Here is a 17,372-nt window from a genome sequence, read left to right on the forward strand (position 1 = left end):
GGGGAAGGGGGTTGGCCATGGAAACAGCAGTGACAAGAGTCTAAATATGGGGTCCCACCCTGGGGTCCTGGAATGGGGGGCAGACTGAAGCGAGTGCCACACTTCCCTCTGTCCGACAAGGTCACTTCCATCTCTAAGAACAGAACTGCTCATCATGATCTACAAAGCCCCCCACCCATGGTTACCATTTTCTTCCATTCTCCATATCTCAGCCCAGCTGTCAATTCCAAGTGCATCCCCCACTTTCCTTCCAGCAGAACTGGCCATGGCCAGTTCCTTCTATGTTCCCTAGCCCTTGTCTCAGATTGGGGTCCTCATAACAGACCCTAAAAGGAGGATTCATGGGCAAGTAATTCATTAGGCAAGGCCTCCAGGGGAAACCAACTCTGACCACATCCCACTTCTGGAATGCAGTGGGAAGCAGATCCGGAAGGGAAGGGGGTCAGCAGAGCCCTACCACACAGAGGGAAGCTGGTCTGACTCCGCCAGGACCTCAGGAAGTGGGGCGGGTCATGCCGCATCTGGAGTGTGTAACCCTCCAACAGATGTTGATCAAGGTCTGCCCAGAGGATGTAAGTTTCTGGGTCCTTCCCCCCTTCTTAGAGCCTGCCAGTGAGGTGGCTTTGGCAGCTTGGGCACTGGAAATGCAAGGCCACCCAAAGCCAGTGTGTGTGAACGAGGTAAAGGACTCCAAGGGCACGTGGACAATGAGAATATCTGCTCTGCCCAGGCCTACTTGGTCAGCACCTGTAACCACGTATTGCACACACTTGCAAATGTCTCCCCACCGGACGCCTGGCACATAGCACATGCTGAATACAAGTTGGCAAACGAACGAATGAGTGAATGAGTGGGAGGAGATAAGATGGCTCTACCCATTTTCCACGGAAGAAACTAGGCTCAGAAAGGTGAGGGACTTCTCCAGGATCCCACAGGAATGAACAGCTAGCACCCCAAGGATCCTCATCAGCCTTCTAACTATGCCCCCAAAACTTCTGCACTCCACTTAGATTGGGTGATCCTCTCCTCCCCCAGCGCTTTCTTAGAATACGCCAAATAACGCCTGACTCAGCTACACAAGAACTTCCCCTTGGCAGGATTCGTGGGCCTTGAGGACTTTCAGGGAAGCCTGGAAGGGGTGAGGGGAGGCTCTATCAGTGGGTGTTTCCTCCCAGCTGCCCTTATAAAAGGCAGAGGGAGGTCCAGGTGATCTGAAAGGAACGTGGCCCTCTCCTCCTGCACCCCAGCTTTAGGTCCTGAACTCCCTCTCCCACACATGGCAGGCCTTGCAACCATGGTGGCCAGCCTCCTGCTGCTGGCCCTGTGTGCACACCGCATTGCCCCTGCAGGTAAGAGCTCCAGCCTCAGCCCGGGGCTGTCAGGCAGGACAGTGTGGCTGGGACAGCACAGTGGAGGGTGGAGGACTGACTGGGCTGGGTCTGGAGCAGAATGTTGAGGAACGGTGGCCCCAGGGCTGGGAGGTGTTGGGCTCGGGCTCGGCAGCCCAGAGTCTCAGGCAGCCCGGGCTCTTCTCTCTCCCGTCCTCTAGGCTCTGTGACCATCCCCTCTTCCTGCTGTATGTCCTTCATTTCCAAGAAAGTTCCAGAGAGCCGAGTGGTTAACTACCAGCTGTCCAGTGGGAGTCTCTGCCCCAAGGCAGGAGTGATGTAAGTAACCTCCTCTCCCGGACCCCCGGCACGAGAGGGGCAGGGGAGATGACCGTCCATTCAGGGTCACTGGGGAGTAAAGTTGGGAGGGCCTGGCTCTCTGATCCTGGGGAAGCCACTTCACCTCCCTGAGCCTCAGCTTTCTCCCCCAAGAGATTAGGAAGAGGACTCTGAGACAACAATCATTTCTTGAGCACCAGATATATATAAATATATACATATACTAGGCACTATTTGGGGGCATATCCCATTACCTTAACTAACCCCTGGAGGCTTTCTTCCTTTCTTGTCTTTCTTTCTTTCTTTCTTTCTTTCTTTCTTTTTCTTTCTTTCTTTCTTTCTCTTTCTTTCTTTATTTCTTTCTTTCCTTCTTTCCTTCTTTCTTTCTTTCTTTCAAGTTTATTTACTTTGAGAGAGACAAAGAGAGAGTACAAGTGGGGGAGTGGCAGAGAGATGGGGACAGAGGATCATCCCTCTGTGGGGCTCAAACTCATGAACCGAGAGATCATGACCTGAGCCAAAGTTGGATGCTCAACCGACTGAGCCACCCAGGCGCCACTCCCTGGAGGTTTTCAGTGCATTTTCTCCTTTCCTCTACTCCCTGTGGGTAGACATTGTGTCTCTCTCTTCAGATCCAACATTAACTAAAGGCAGGGCTGGGCCTCCCCCCATCTGACACGGAGCTTGAGAACAGGTGATGCAAAGAGATGCTGACACCCCGAGAGAAGACACCGTGTCAGGAACTGCTAGGGGGGCCCCGGGCAGCAGCTTGCCCTCTGTGGGCCTCCACACCCACGTCCTCATCAAGTCAAGAGGTCCAAGGTCATGGCCAGGTCTCAAGTGTGCCCTGTCACCCTTCCTGCAGCTTCACCACCCGGAAGGGCCAGAAGTTCTGTGGCGACCCTGAGCAGCGCTGGGTGCAGACGTACATGAAGAACCTGGACGCCAAGCGGAAGAAGGCGGCCACGGGGCTCAGGACGATGGGTGTCAAAGCGCTCCCGCAGAGGTCCCCTGCCATTAGCACTGCCATCTAACCACCGCCCGGCCCTCAGCTTGGGGCCTGTGCGCCAGTGATGAGAGGGGGAGAGCTCTTGCACCCTGGGCCCTTTGCCTTCCCTGAGCTGGCGGAGAAGGTTCTGGAAGGAAGATGGTGGCAGCCGTCTGCCCTCCTCCGGAGCTTATGCTGGCCCTTCCCTGCCTTCCAGGCACCCAGAGCCCAGGTGCATCGGGCCTCACCTGCAGACAGTCACTGCTTGTGTCTCAAAGCTTAGCCTAGAGCTGGCTTCTTGGGTCCTCGGGTCTTGCAGTGGGATCTGTCTGTCTGGGTATGGGTGACCTGTCAACAGCTGTGGCTCTTCATCACTCTACAGAAGCCCCGAGCCTGCCCCACTTCCAGAATCCCGGGTGAATAAAAACCCAATAAAATCTAGGGCTCCTTTGCTGCGCGTGTTGCCAGATCCCCAGCCTTCCTCGCACACAGCTCATGGGATGTAATTAATGACGTTTTCAGGGACTCTTTGGTTTTTGTGATGAAATGGACCTAGAGGGTGAGGATGAGGAGCCAGTCTGGGTTGTTAAATTCCCTTGGGAAGAAAGGGTTTGGGGGAGGCGTTCCGCTTTATGGAATGGCTGGCCCTGTGCTTCTCTGGGGACAAAGACCTGCTCTGCCTTTAAGGCCGGTTCTTTCCCTACATTTTTGGAATGTGAGGATGGAGTCGGGGTTCTGGTAGGAGAAGGATTCCAGGGTCCCCCCCCCCACCCATGTATGAGATATCGTGTGATTTGTATGTCAAAAGTGTAGACACAATTGCTCTTCTCAAATAACAATTCAAATAAAATGTGATTTCTCTTTCTCAGGTAATTGTGTCTTGCCTGCTCTCTTCCTGTGGGGACAGGGTTGGGGACAGGGAGTGTGTGCCCCAGAGATGATCTGGAGTTGCCCATTGGAGGGGATAAAGGCAGCCTGAGCCCCGGGCATCCCAGGAGTGGTCTTAGCCTGTTCCTGGGAGTCCTGTCATGAACTTTGTAAAAACATTCACGCACAGCAGGATTCTATTAGATTTTTTAAAAATTTCAACAGAACACATTATTTCACAAGGAACTGTTGCAGGCACAACAAGGCTATAAAATGACAAAGAGGGGCTCCAGCTTCAGAGAATTAGGGAGAAAAATAACTCACACACACACACACACACACACACACACACACTCACACTCACACACACTCACAAATCAAGAGCAGTGTGGGTTTAGTACCAATCCTACTTTGTAAGCTGCATGACCTTGAAACATGTCACGGTCTCTGTGCCTCGGTTTTCCTCAGCTGTAAAATGGGAATAATAAGCCCTTTTAAACCTTGGGTTTTCCCCAGAATCAGACCCTGAAACAAAGATCCGAGTGCAATGATTATGTATGGGAGGTACAGGGAGTAACCTCGAGAGAATGGGGAGGCAACACAAGACAACACAAGGCAAGGAAGGTGGCCAGGAACGGAGGGTCACCAGGCAGAGCTCAGTCAGAGCTGGGAAGTGGGTGAGACCCACCCCTCATCACAGCCCTGCTGCGTCAGTCATTGCCAGCTGTGCGCAGGGGTGCTCTTTCTGCAGGTGGGAGTAGAGCAACCTCCCTCGGTTGCAAACAAGCCTTCGGGCGTGGAGAGTCACAGAAGGTGTGAGAAGGCGGGAGGCATTCTGGGTGCAGCTGCTGTTGAGGTTCTTGCAACTCGACCACAAAGCAGAATAAAGAGTAACGCTAACAGTACAAATGAGGGACGTTATGGGCGTGCGTTGAGGGGATCCTGCAGACATCCTCAGCACGAGGTTGGCATCTGAATGTGACTGAGGTTTCCCTCGGCAAGAAGAGTGTTATTTCTGGGGATGGATGAAAGCTGGAGCATTCAGGGAAGGGAAACAGGAAGGCGAGGGACAGGGGCCAGACCATAGATGACAACAGAAGTCTGACTCACGGGCTGTGCAGCAACTGGCCCGGAACCATCACAACTGGGTCAGAGACTGTCAGCTTCCTAGTCCCACCCCACCCCCCAGCCCTTTTCCAACTCAAGACCAGCCAGAGGGAGCCAGCTATATATTGCCAAGTCAATCACAGAAGCTGTTCGCTTCTCCAGGACAACCACCTCCCACCGAAGCACCCCTGTGCCTCCCCGTTTGTCCACTCTGAGCCCCCCACCCCACCCCACCCCCCCGTTCCCTGGCCTGCCTTTGAGTCTCTGCAGACACCAGTGAGAGCGGCTGACTGTCTTGCTGTAGCAAGCTCTGAATGAATAACGTGTTTGTCTTCATCTGGGTGGTCTTGGTTAATTTCCACAAGGTAGGCGTGTAGTCTGGCCTCACTTCTCACATCTGTAAAATGGGCATAATAGAACTATCTATTTGATGAGTTGATTGTGAGGACTAAATAAGGCATTAATGCACGGGAAGCACTTAGCTCAGTGCCTGGCACATAGTAGAGGCTCAATAAATGTTAGCTGAGGGCATGACCCAGCCCAGCTGGGAGGCGGAGAAGCTGAAGCTGGTCTTGCAGGGGCCAGGGCATCTGGCTGACAGTTTCTTTTCTTTAATTGAAACGTAAATGACATTCAATAATATACTGTTAGTTTCAGGTGTACATCAGAGTGATATGATATGTTTCTACACTTCGATATGGTCCCCACAGTAAGTGTAGTTACTATCTGTCACCATACAAGGTATGACAGTATTACTGACTGTAGGGGACTGAGCCCAGGTGGCTCAGCGTTTAAGCACCCGACTTCAACTCCCGTCACGGTCTTGTACTTCACGGGTTTGAGCCCTGCGTAGGGCTCTGCACTGACAGTGAGGAGCCTGCTTCAGATTCTCTGTTCCCCTCTGTCTCTGCCCCTCCCCCCCTCAAAATAAATAAATATTCAAAAAATGTATTATTGATTATATTCCCTGGGCTGTGTGTTACATCCTCAGGACTTATTTACTTTGTAACCGCAAGTTTGTACCTCTTAACCCCCTTCACCCCCGGCTGACACTTCTGTGTCCATTCCGGCAGGCTCTGTGTCCCTCCTGTCTCATTTCTCTGGTGGCCTTTAAATGTGTCTGGAGAAAGAAGGCACCGGTGGGGAGCATGGGAACTGTCCACCAGATGCCCTGCTCTGCCTTTGTCTGGCCTTGCTCTAGAATGTGAGCCATGGACCTGGATGGCTGCTCTGCGTATGGTGAGGTGACACCCTCCTATCCTACTTCTGAACAGGCCACCAGCACAATGACACATGCACTGAGTCACCCACACTCTTTCTCAGGCTCCCTTGGGAAGGACATATTCTGGAGATGGACAGCGTGCCAGGGGCTGGTCAGGGAGGGACTGGGTTCAGTTTGTGGCCATGTTAGGGCAAAGTTGACCTGTGTTTGGGAGAGCTCTCCACTTCCAGCAAAACCTGTCAATAAAAGCTCTCGGGGGCGCCTGGGTGGCTTAGTCGGTTAAGTGTCTGACTTCAGCTCAGGTCACGGTCTCATGGTTCACGGGTTCGAGCCCCGCATCGGGCTCTGTGCTGACAGCTCAGGGCCTGGAGCCTGCTTCCAATTCTACGTCTCCCTCTCTCTCTCTCTGCCCCTCCCCAGCTCATGCTCTCTCTTTCTCTCAAAAATAAATAAACATTTAAAAAATTTTGTTTAAAAAGTGAATTAAAAGTTCTTTCATAAGCACGCAGCTGGTATGTCAAAAGGTATTATTGTAACCCAAGAGCGGAAGAGGAAGAGAGCACCTGAGGCCTTGAGGCCAAGCGAGAAAAAATGAAAGACACAGAACAGCCGCTCACAATCCTGACTGGGCGTCAGAATCATCTGTGAAGCTTTAAATACATATTCCTGGGCCCTACCCCATATGTGGTGACTCAGACTCCGCCAGAATGAGACCCAGAAATCTGCAATCTTTTTTCTTCAATGTTTATTTATTTATTTTGAGAGAGAGAGAGAGAGAGAGAGAGAGAGAGAGAGAGAGAGAGAGAATCCCAAGCAGGTCTCATGCTGCCAGCCTAGAGCCCAACATGGGGCTCGATCCCAGAAACCATGAATTATGACCTGGGCTGAAATCAAGAGTCAGACGTTCCATTGACTGAGCCACCCAGGTGCTCCAAATCTGCAATCTTTTAAAAAGTTTCCCAGGGGCACCCGGGTGGCTCAGTCAGTTGGGCATCCGACTTCAGCTCAGGTCATGATCTCACGATCCGTGAGTTCGAGCCCTGTGTTGGGTTCTGTGCTGACAGCTCAGAGCCTGGAGCCTGCTTCGGATTCTGTGTCTCCCTCTCTTTCTGCACTTCCCCTGCTCACACTCTGTCGCTCTCCCTCTCTCTCTCTCAAAAATAAACATTAAAAATATTTTTTTCAGTTGCCCAAATTGGTGCAGCCACGGTGGAAAACAGTATGAGGTACCTCAAAGAATAACAATGGAACTATTAATTCAGCAATTCCACTCCTGGGTGTTTCTCCAAAGGAAAGGAAAATACTAACTTTTTGTTTTCATTAACTCTCAAATAAACATTTTATCAGATTCGATCTCAAATTTTTAATATATATATATATTATTTTATTATAAGAATAGAATGTCAAAACAGGGCATAGATACTACACACACATATAGAAAATTAGTTGTTGATAGAAAATGTTTACACTGGAATAACAATCAAAACGAAAAGTTCGTTTTGCCTGTTTTCCATTTATTAAAAAGGTCTTCATGTTGTGAAAATAGTTCCAACTTCTTTTCTAAACTTCTAGCCTAGCAACAAAATCAGTATATGTCTCCTATTGGCAAAAAATAAAATATTTGACACATCAGATGACATACAATGACTACAACAGTAATTTTACCATATAAGGATTTACCTCACTCTGAGGCACTTCACGCACGAAAACTATTCATTTGTTTCTTTTTTTTTTAACTTTCTTTTTTCTTTTTAAAAATTTACATCCAAATTAGTTAGCATCTAGTGCAACAATGATTTCAGGAGTAGATTCCTTAGTGTCCCTTCCCCATTTAGCCCATCCCCCCTCCCACAACCCCTCCAGTAACCCTCAGTTTGTTCTCCATATTTATGAGTCTCTTCTGTTTTGTCCCCTCTGTTTTTATATTATTTTTGTTTCCCTTCCCTTATGTTCATCTGTTTTGTCTCTTAAAGTCCTCATATGAGTGAAGTCATGATTTTTGTCTTTCTCTGACTAATTTCACTTAGCATAATACCCTCCAGTTCCATCCACGTAGTTGCAAATGGCAAGATTTCATTCTTTTTGATTGCCCAGTAATACTCCATTGTATATATAGACCACATCTTCTTTATCCATTCATCCATCGATGGGCATTTGGGTTCTTTCCATACTTTGGCTATTGTCGATAGTGCTGCTGTAAACATGGGGGTGCATGTGTCCCTTCAAACCAGCACACCTGTATCCCTTGGATAAATGCCTAGTAGTGCAATTGCTGGGTCGTAAGGTAGTTCTATTTTTAGTTTTTTGAGGAACCTCCATACTCTTTTCCAGAGTGGCTGCACCAGCTTGCATTCCCAAGGAAAATACCCAATTGAAAAGATATGTGTGCCCTCATGTTCACTGCAGCATAATTTACAAAGTCCAAGATATGGAAGCAACCTAAGTGTCTATCGGCGGATGCATGGATAAGGAAAAGGTGATGTATATATATGCAATGGAAAATAATTCAGCCATAAACAATCCTGCCATTAACAGGGGCGGACCTTGAGGGCATTATGCAAAGCGGAGTCAATTAAACAAGAAAAGACAAATACTGTATGATCTCATTTATACGTGGAATTTTTTTTTTTTTTATAAACGGACTCACAGATACAGAGAACAGATTGGTGGTTGCCAGAGGCGGGTGGGGTGGGGTGTGAAATGAGCATAGCAGGGTCAAAAGGTACCAGCTCCGGGTAGAAGATGAGTAAGTCCTGGGGGTGTCCCATGTAGCACCAGAACTAGAGTTAACAATACCGTATTGTATATATGAAAGTCGCTAAGGGAGTAGGTCTTAAAAGTTCTTCCTGCATGAAAAAGTTGTAACTGTGTGTGGGGACAGATGTTAACTTATTGCGGTGACCATTTCACAATATATACGTGTCCGATCATTATGTTGTACCCCTGACACTAATACAATGTTCTATGGTCTCGGCTTCTTCTGCTTTCAGATGGCGGCTGCAGTGGTAAAATAAAGGTGGCGACATCATAAAGTCTCATATTTGTTCAAAGCCTTTGAACTTTTCAAGCTTCACCCTTTCCCTCTGTCCTCCCCCTGCCCCCCCCCCGCCCCGCCTGATTTTTCTTCTCTCCCCAAAAAAGCCAGCCTACCTACTGGGCTCAGCAAGGCTCCATCCACCTGCTGAGAGGGCAGTGCTTCTGGACAGCCATGTGATGATGGCAGTCCGTGCTCGGCTGTCCCCCCGAGCAGATCAGTTCTTCCAGAAAGACAGCTTCTCTTCTTCCCCATCCCCATTTCCATTTTGGAAGCAGACCTGCCTGGAGAGGCTCATCTGGCCGAGGGAGATGTTTTGCCATCAGAAGTACCTGAATCCTCTTTGAGATCTTGCAAATCTGTTTGTTCTGCAGAATTCCACCGCCTTGTTTCTCTGGATTGAATCTCTATTAAGAGTTATCTAACTTCCCAGAATTATAGTTCTGTCAGTTTCCAGAAAACACCTTCAGGACACTTAAAGATTTCTTCCCCCTGAAGCTGTGGGGTGGACTCACAGGCCTCGAGTGCTCGGCCCAAACCGGACAGCAAGAGGACCCCTTGAATGCTCAGCCCACCCACCACACTCCCAAATCCCTCTCTTCCTTGGCTCCCACCCAATCCCATCTGTGGTCATGCAGCTGCTCCTTGATCACTTTCAAGCAGTCGCTTTTTGGCCTCTGCATTTTCTGATTCCAGGAAAAGATACCCTGTTACTGGCTTTCCCTAGAAACGTCACCATCCTTTTGGCGCTCTAACTTCTGAGCAGTGATAAGCCCTATGGAACGGGCGCTTCTTGCCAGGACGCCGTGGGTATGGCCCAGTCACAACAGTGCCGGGTGACGCTTTCCGGGGATTACCAGGAGAAACTTCTCATGGGACTCAGAATCGGGAAGAGCTGTATTCTCCCAAGCAACGAGCGGTTGGTTTTTATGTTCTGGATGTTGTGAATCCTGGGACTGAGTGCACCTCCCTTTCTGTGTCAGCTCTTTGAAACTTTATCAGCTCTTGCAGCCCGAACAGGTGCAACACCTTATCTGTACCTGTCATTATTTGCCCTTTCCTTTAATATCCTCACTTAACTACAGGTTAGTTTTGGATCCAGGACAGAACCCGGAGCAAGCTAACCTTGAGGCCCTTTCTCAGGGGAGGGGGCAGGGGACAGGGGACGCTCAAGAGGCAGGAGAGGGCACACACTTGAGACACACCTGGCTTTGAACCTTGGCTCTGCTGCCTGAGAGCTGTGTGACCTTGAACAAATTCTCTCCCCTCTTGGAACCTCAGTTTCCTTGGTGGGAGATGGTTGGCTCACTAAAACCTCCTTCACAGGACTGCTTTGGGGATTAAGTGGAGTAACTGGGAACATGCAAATGGGAAAAAGGTTTGTCTTTTCTGACGCCAGGGAATATGTTTTTCTTGGCTTGACTCCACCCTGCTTCTATCACACCCAAACTAGGATGGAGCCTACCTCTTGCGGGGGCTGCCCAGCTCTGGGGAAACCCTCCTAACACACTGGGCCCCCTTCTGCTGTCTCCCCGATGTCCAGATCTCACTGGGGACAGTAGACAGAGGATCCATTTCCATTCACTCAACTCTGGTCTTGTCCACCGTGGACTTCCAGGGCCTGTGGCAGTGCCTGGGTGCCTGGTGAGAACCCAGCAAACGTGTGTGACATAAATGGATTCCAGACTCTGTGCTGAAGGCTTATGAAAACCAACAAGAAGCCTTCTTCCCGGTTCCTTGATGATGAATTGCAGGGGCAGGGTGAGGGTACAAATGGGGAATAACCAGTACGTTGTCCTTCAAGGCTAAATGCAAAGATCACTTTCTTTTTTTTTTTTTTTTTCAACGTTTTTATTTATTCTTCGGACAGAGAGAGACAGAGCATGAACGGGGGAGGGGCAGAGAGAGAGGGAGACACAGAATCGGAAACAGGCTCCAGGCTCTGAGCCATCCGCCCAGAGCCTGACGCGGGGCTCGAACTCCCGGACCGCGAGATCGTGACGTGGCTGACGTCGGACGCTTAACCGACTGCGCCACTCAGGCGCCCCGAAGATCACTTTCTTTAATGGAAGACTCTTCTGGCACCCTCGCCTCCTTCAGATTCCCTCGATGTACATTTCTGAAGCTCCCTAAGCTTCTCCATCAAAGTACATGCCCAGGGGTAATTGATAAGGTATTGGGTAATTGTTTTCTGCTCTATGTCTATTCCCTCCACGAGAACGTCCGCAGCAGAGACCACATCTGTCTTGTTTATCTCTGGATCTCAGCATCTCACACAGTGTGGAGAACAACAACAACAAAATCATTTGTTGCATGAATGAGTCAGTGAAGAAATGAACGGGAAGAGCTCGCCGTCCAAGAAGGAAGGCGGACGGGTAAGCTGATGTGTGTGGAGAGTGCCATCTGCAATTCAGCTCTGTAGAACGTGGAGCTGGAGGATGGCCACGGGATCCAGCTGGGAATGATGGAGGAAAGGCTTCCCCCAACAGACGACATGGGTTGTAGGCTGGGAGGGTGGAGTCTTTGCAGACACAGAACGGGGTGTTCTGCCCCCAGCAGAAGGATATTCCATTGCAAAATATCCTCCAAAATATTTTTTTTATGCTCAAATCCTTGCCTAAGGATCTGCTTCTGGGAGAACCCAGTGAGCTCGGGCTGCCATAAATGACAGATGTTTATTTCTGGAGCACAGAGTCCTGAAGGCTGCAAGTCAAAGGTCAAGGTGTTAGCAGACTTGGTTTCTCCTGGGGCCTCTCTCCTGGGTGTGCCGGTGGCCACCTCTTCACTGTGCCTTCAAACGGCCTTTGCTCTGTGTGCACACATTCTTGATGTCTCTTCCACCTCTTATAAGGATTCCAGTCCTATCAGATTAGGGCCCCACCCTTGACCTTAATTACCTCTTTTTTTTTTTTAATGTTTCTTTATTCTTGAGAGAGAAGAAACTGCAAGTGGGGAAGGGGCAGAGAGAGGCGGAGACACAGGATCCTAAGCAAGTTCCAGGTTCTGAGCCATCAACACAGAGCCCAACGCGTGCTTGAACCCGCAAACCATGAGATCACGACCTGAGCCGAAGTCGGACACTCAGCCGACTGAGCCACCAACCTTAATTACCTCTATAAGGCTCTTATCTCCAAATACAGTCACACTGGGGATTAGTGAACACAATTCAGTCTCTAGTGAGGCAAATCAGCTAAAAGGAAGGGGGGGCCCAGAGAGGTGAGCCAGGAGAGGCCCGATTCTGGGAGAGTGTCCAGAGTAGTGGGGAATGCAGATTATAGTCCAGACCTCGGGAGCCATATGGGATTGAGGGTTCTGAGATATCCATACATACATGGGGTGGGAAGGCCGATTAGCAGGCTGGAGGGTAGGGGTCATGGGCTTCAACCACAGGGAAGAGGATGCGGGCAAGACAGCAGGATCCAGGATTCAGTAATTTATCTGCCATATCATTTCATCCTCCTTCACCAAGGTATTGAAATATACGTAGACACTTTTCCAAAGAAGATGTCCCGATGGCCAGCGGACACATGAACAGACGCTCAGCGTGGCTCATCATCAGGGAACTACAAATCAAAACCACACTGAGATACTACTGCCTCACACTGGTCAGAGTGGCTAAAATTAACAACTCAGGAAACGAGATGCTGGCGAGGAACCCTCTTGCACTGTTGGTGGGAAAGCCAACTGGTGCAGCCGCTCTGGAAAACAGTGTGGAGGTTCCTCAAAAAATTAAAAACAGAACTACCCTGCGACCTAGCAATAGCCCTACTAGGAATTTATCCAGAGGATATGGGAGTGCTGATTCATAGGGGCACATGTACCCCGCAGCACTATTAACAATAGCCAATGCTATTGGAGAACGCTGTGGTTACTGTTCATTGTGTCCCATTTACGAAACCTTTGGGTGCCCAGCGCACTGTAGCTGCTGGAGCAGAAACTGGGGCATGAAGGTGGCCAGTAGGAAGGTGGCCAATTTGCGGGGCAAATTGAAGGCATGGGGGTGGGGGTGGGGGGCTCAGCCTGAAAAAGAGAACTTTCGGGGACAAACATGATAATGATTGTAGCAGGTGCTATTGGGGCCCCATGCATATCCCCTTATCGTTCACTTCTGTGAGCCAAAGTCTGCTTATTGAGGACACCTGCCCCTGCCTCAGAGCCTTTCCCCTGATCCCAAGCACGCTTGGCCCGCTCCTAGGACAAGACAGGGATGATGGGGTGCAGCCTTCAGTCACTGACAAGCAGAGAGGTGGAGAGTTAGTATCCCCACTTCTTCACCCCACAGTCGGGCCAACTCAGGCTTGTTCTGCACAGGTGCCCCGAGCCCCTCAGAGCCACCCCCACGCCGTGGCTGCTCCTGCCAGTAACCTGCGTGATCACCCGCCTCCGTGTTGGTGTCCTGTCCCCCACCTCCTGTCCCCTCTCCTCGACTGGTGTCTTCTGGGATCACGAATTGCTTGCACTGGGGTCCTCTTCTCCTCTCCTGTTTGAGGGGAACCCAAACTAAAACAATGGTCTTCAAATCGGCCAAAACCTCAATTTCTTCATCTTCTAACAGAAGCTAAGAGAAATTAGGCATTTTTAAACAGATCTGGTGAATTGGTGGAAGCAATGAAAATATAGATTTCAGCCAATTTTTTTTTTTGAGAGAGAGAGAGAGAGAGAGAGAGTGAAGAGGAGAGGGGCAGAAGGAAAGAGAGAGAGAATCCCAAGCATGCTCCAAGCTCAGTGCAGAGCCTGTAGTGGGGCTCAATCCCACGACCCTGGGATCATGGCCTGAGCCAAAATGAAGAGTCGGACGCTCAGCCAACTGAGCCACCCAGACACCCCAGATTTCAGCCAAATTTTAAAAAGAACCTAAAAAGACTTTGTCAAAGTCTGAGCTGTCTTAGCTTGTGACAAGGTCAGCAGTGAGTTCAGAACTGTAGTCAAAACAGTCTGGATGACTTGGGTGGGTGGTTGGGGGTGGGTGTTGTTTTAAAGGGTCTCAGACAGCTCTGAAAAATTCTATGGTTCTAGATGGCTAGTGGATTTTTTTCTTTTACCTTAAACTCAAAATGTTAAAGCCCCAGGAGGCATCATCTGGAGGATGGGGGTGGATATGACTGAACACAGTGTTATGAAATACAGATGTGAAAGTCCCTCTCTACCTGCCCCCCAGACTCTCCTGGGGAAATTCACTGCCCCATTCTAGAATTCACTTTCCCCATTTTGGCCAAATCTGGCTAATATATAGATTCCTGGATACCCCTCCCAAAAAGCCTGATCCAGGAGGTACAAAGCAGGAACAGGGAATATAGTTGTATGTGTGTGTGTGTGTGTGTGTGTGTGTGTGTGTGTGTGTGTTCAGGGTCCAGGCAATTGTGATGTCCTGTCTGGTTTGGAGCTCTCTAACCCTGAAGAGATAGCTTGAAGTGCCCCCAAGCAGCTCTGACCCTGTGTGTCAGGTGATGTGTGGCACTGAGAAGACAGGACGGGCACACGCCCGAGCATTGTTCTTTAGCATTCATTATCATGGCTGGGCTGCTCTGTGCTCCTGTCCTGAGACTGTCTGTACTTCACCAAGAGATAAGCAGTGTTTAGGAAGCAAAGAAAGCTAGGGTCAAGAGCTAGAAATCAGTCCAGAACAACATCAATTGTGTTCTAAGGTGATTTAAGTCAGTTCTCAAGAATTATTATTTCATTCCCTCTGCCTTTGCTTTTCAAACAGGAAAGCATTGATTCAGACAAAAGCAGGGGATGGGAGAGGCAGGCAGAAACTCCCAGTGGGGTGCTGGCTCCTCCCCTTCCCTCAGAAGACTTTCCCTTTCTTTCCAGTCTTCTTCCTTGGGTAACGGGTTGTTCTTACGTGATAGGGTCCAAAGAGCTGTTTTTGCCTCAACCACAAAATTCTCTGGAATTCTCTTCAGGGACGACTCAACCCTATAAAAGGGACTCCAGTGGAGTCAGGAGGAACTTGGGAGGACACTGTGAAGGACCCCGCTTGTGGCACCATGAAGAGCCTTCCTCTTGGCTTTCTTGTTCTCCTGATCTTCATCCTGAGTGTCCATCTCGGAGTTGCCACACGTATGGAGCTGTCCCACTCCCTTCTCAGGCAGGCTGGGAGGAGAAGCAAAGGGCCACCTCCAGGCTCCTTCCTTTCCCTGTTTTTTAGGTGGCAGCAATGTGGCCAAGTTCTGCTGCTTCCAATATAGCCACAAGATCCTTCCTTGGAAGTGGGTGCATTCCTATAAATTCACCAGGAACAGCTGCTCCCAGCGGGCTGTGATGTGAGTATTTCTTGTCTGGGCTTTCAGGGTTCCTACTGGCCATGTGATTGCATGGGTGCTGGGCACACCCCCACAGTGCCAGGATGAGCTCAGGATGGGAACCTGGTAACTTAGGTCATCACCCTGCCTCTGCCACTAACAAGTGTGACCCTTAGCCTTGGTTTCCTAACTTTCAAACCATGTGCCAGGCAATGTGCTAAGTGCTGGGTATAAAAGAGAGAACAGGGGCACCTGGGTGGCTCAGTTGGTTAAGCGTCTGACTCTTGGTTTCGGCTCAGGTCATGATCTCACGGTTTATGAGTTGGAGCCTTGCATCGGGTTCTGTGCTGACAGTGTGGAGCCTGCTTGGGATTCTCTCTCTCTCTCTCTCTCTCTCTCTCTCTCTCCCCCCCCCCCCCCCGCCCCTTCCCTGCTCACTCCTCTGTCTCTGTCACTCTCTCCAAAATAAATAAATAAAATTAATAAAAAATAATTTTTAAAAAAAGAGGGGGGCACCTGGGTGGCTCAGTCAGTTGAGTCCAACTTTGGCTCAGGTCATGATCTCATGGTTTGTGAGTTTGAGCTCCACATTGAGCTCTGTGCTGACAGCTCAGAGCCTGGAGCCTGCTTCAGATTCTGTGTCTCCCTCTCTCTGCCCCTCTCCCACTCATGCTCTGTCTCTCTCTCTCTGTCTCTCTGTCTCTCTCAAAACTAAATAAAAACTAGAAAGAAAAAAAGAAGAAAAAAACAACAAGGTGGTTCTAAGCTCCAGCATAAGTGCCCCCATGAACCTGGCAGAAACTCCATAACCTTCTATGACTTTGTCTGTGAGGTCACACACCATCACTTCTGCCACAATCTGCCACCGGTCAACCAGTCCCTAAGGCTGGCCTATATTTCTTTCAATGGGAGTGATGTCAGAGACATTCCCAGCTATGCTTTCAAATGTTCACAAAACTGCCTCTCCCTTATTCACCCCTCCCCACTTTGGGCTGTTTTTCCCTGCCTGTGCTGGGACCTGCCTGAGAGCCCCGTAAATACTACTGTACCCTACAAGTTGTTCCAGGCTAAAGTGCCCCGGACCTAGGTTCTCATCACCCTCAGGAGTGGTCTCAGGGGACAGAAGGCTGGAGGACATTCAGGGATATCAACCACGACCCCCCACTCTCCATGAGTGCACAGCATCGTGAGAGTGCAGGAATCCCGTATAAGCGGCCACGGCAAACAGCCCAGGATAATGTGGTTAAGAATTAAACAGCATGACAGGCTTTTATCGCCTGTTTTTGCTTAAAGATTTCATGTGCTATAATTCCACAAATTATAACGCCAAAAAAAAAAAAAAAGGAGAAGAATTAAGCAGCATGATGCATATGAGGTTCCCTTTGGGAGGTTGAGGCAAAGATTCTAAACTGGGTGGTAGTAATGTTTGCATCATCCGTGGATCTACTAAAAAGCAGTGAATTATAATTATATGCTTTATTTTTAGTTTTTTTAATGTTTTATTTTATTTTTGAGAGAGAGAGAGCAAGGGAGACACAGAATCTGAAGCAGGCTCCAGGCTCTGAGCTGTCAGCACAGAGCCCGACGCAGGGCTCAAACTCACAAACCATGAGATCATGACCTGAGCCGAAGTCAGGAACTTAAACGACTGAGCCACCCAGGTGCTCCTAAATTATGCACTTTAAAGAGTAAATTGCATGGTGTGTGAATTATGTCTCAATAAAGCTTTTCCATTAAAACAAAAGAATTAAGAGGCATGGTACGGGTTACATGCTTCGCACTAGAGCTGTTGGAAATGATTTCCTGGGGGAGGTGGGCCTGGAAGCATGGTCTCCAGTAGAAAACAGGGCCAAGGGGAAAGAAGGACCAGAAGACGGAACAGAAACTGTGTAACAGGTGCAGTAAGGCCAGCAAAAGTCAGTCAAGTGGCTGACCCTCCCTTTCCATCTCTTCAGGAGGCAAAAGTTCTCAGTACTGACTGTCAGCTTCTCTTTTCTGCAGATTCGTTACCAAAAAAGGCCATAAAGTCTGTGCACAGCCAAAGGAAAAATGGGTGCAAAGATACATTTCTTTACTCAGAGCACAGCAGCAAATGTGACCTGTTGAACCTTCAGCCCCAGGGTACCTGGACCCTGCTCTTGAGATTGCTATCCTTGGTGGAGCCTGGAGATTTTCTTCAGCAGGAGGCCCCATGGGCTGGAGGAGGAGGAGGAGGAGGAGGAGGAGGAGGAGGAGGAGGGGG

The 17,372-nt window shown here is 49.5% G+C and overlaps 2 protein-coding genes across 2 annotated transcripts; both read left to right on the forward strand.

Annotated features, from left to right (window-relative positions):
- Positions 1-1,137: 1,137 nt before the first annotated feature.
- Positions 1,138-3,528, forward strand: CCL24 (C-C motif chemokine ligand 24). Its single transcript, XM_040456101.1, has 3 exons — positions 1,138-1,349; positions 1,550-1,667; positions 2,533-3,528. The coding sequence occupies exons 1-3, from the start codon at positions 1,277-1,279 to the stop codon at positions 2,699-2,701; spliced, it is 360 nt and encodes a 119-aa protein (XP_040312035.1). The 5' UTR covers positions 1,138-1,276; the 3' UTR covers positions 2,702-3,528.
- An 11,311-nt stretch (positions 3,529-14,839) lies between these two features.
- Positions 14,840-17,329, forward strand: CCL26 (C-C motif chemokine ligand 26). The gene is made up of 3 exons (XM_040456314.1): positions 14,840-14,948; positions 15,037-15,151; positions 17,132-17,329. The coding sequence occupies exons 1-3, from the start codon at positions 14,876-14,878 to the stop codon at positions 17,226-17,228; spliced, it is 285 nt and encodes a 94-aa protein (XP_040312248.1). The 5' UTR covers positions 14,840-14,875; the 3' UTR covers positions 17,229-17,329.
- Positions 17,330-17,372: the final 43 nt, after the last annotated feature.

The sequence above is a fragment of the Herpailurus yagouaroundi genome, unplaced genomic scaffold, assembly GCF_014898765.1.
Source record: "Herpailurus yagouaroundi ecotype Mexico unplaced genomic scaffold, PumYag 216, whole genome shotgun sequence".
In the NCBI taxonomy this organism is placed as follows: Eukaryota; Metazoa; Chordata; class Mammalia; order Carnivora; family Felidae; genus Herpailurus; species Herpailurus yagouaroundi.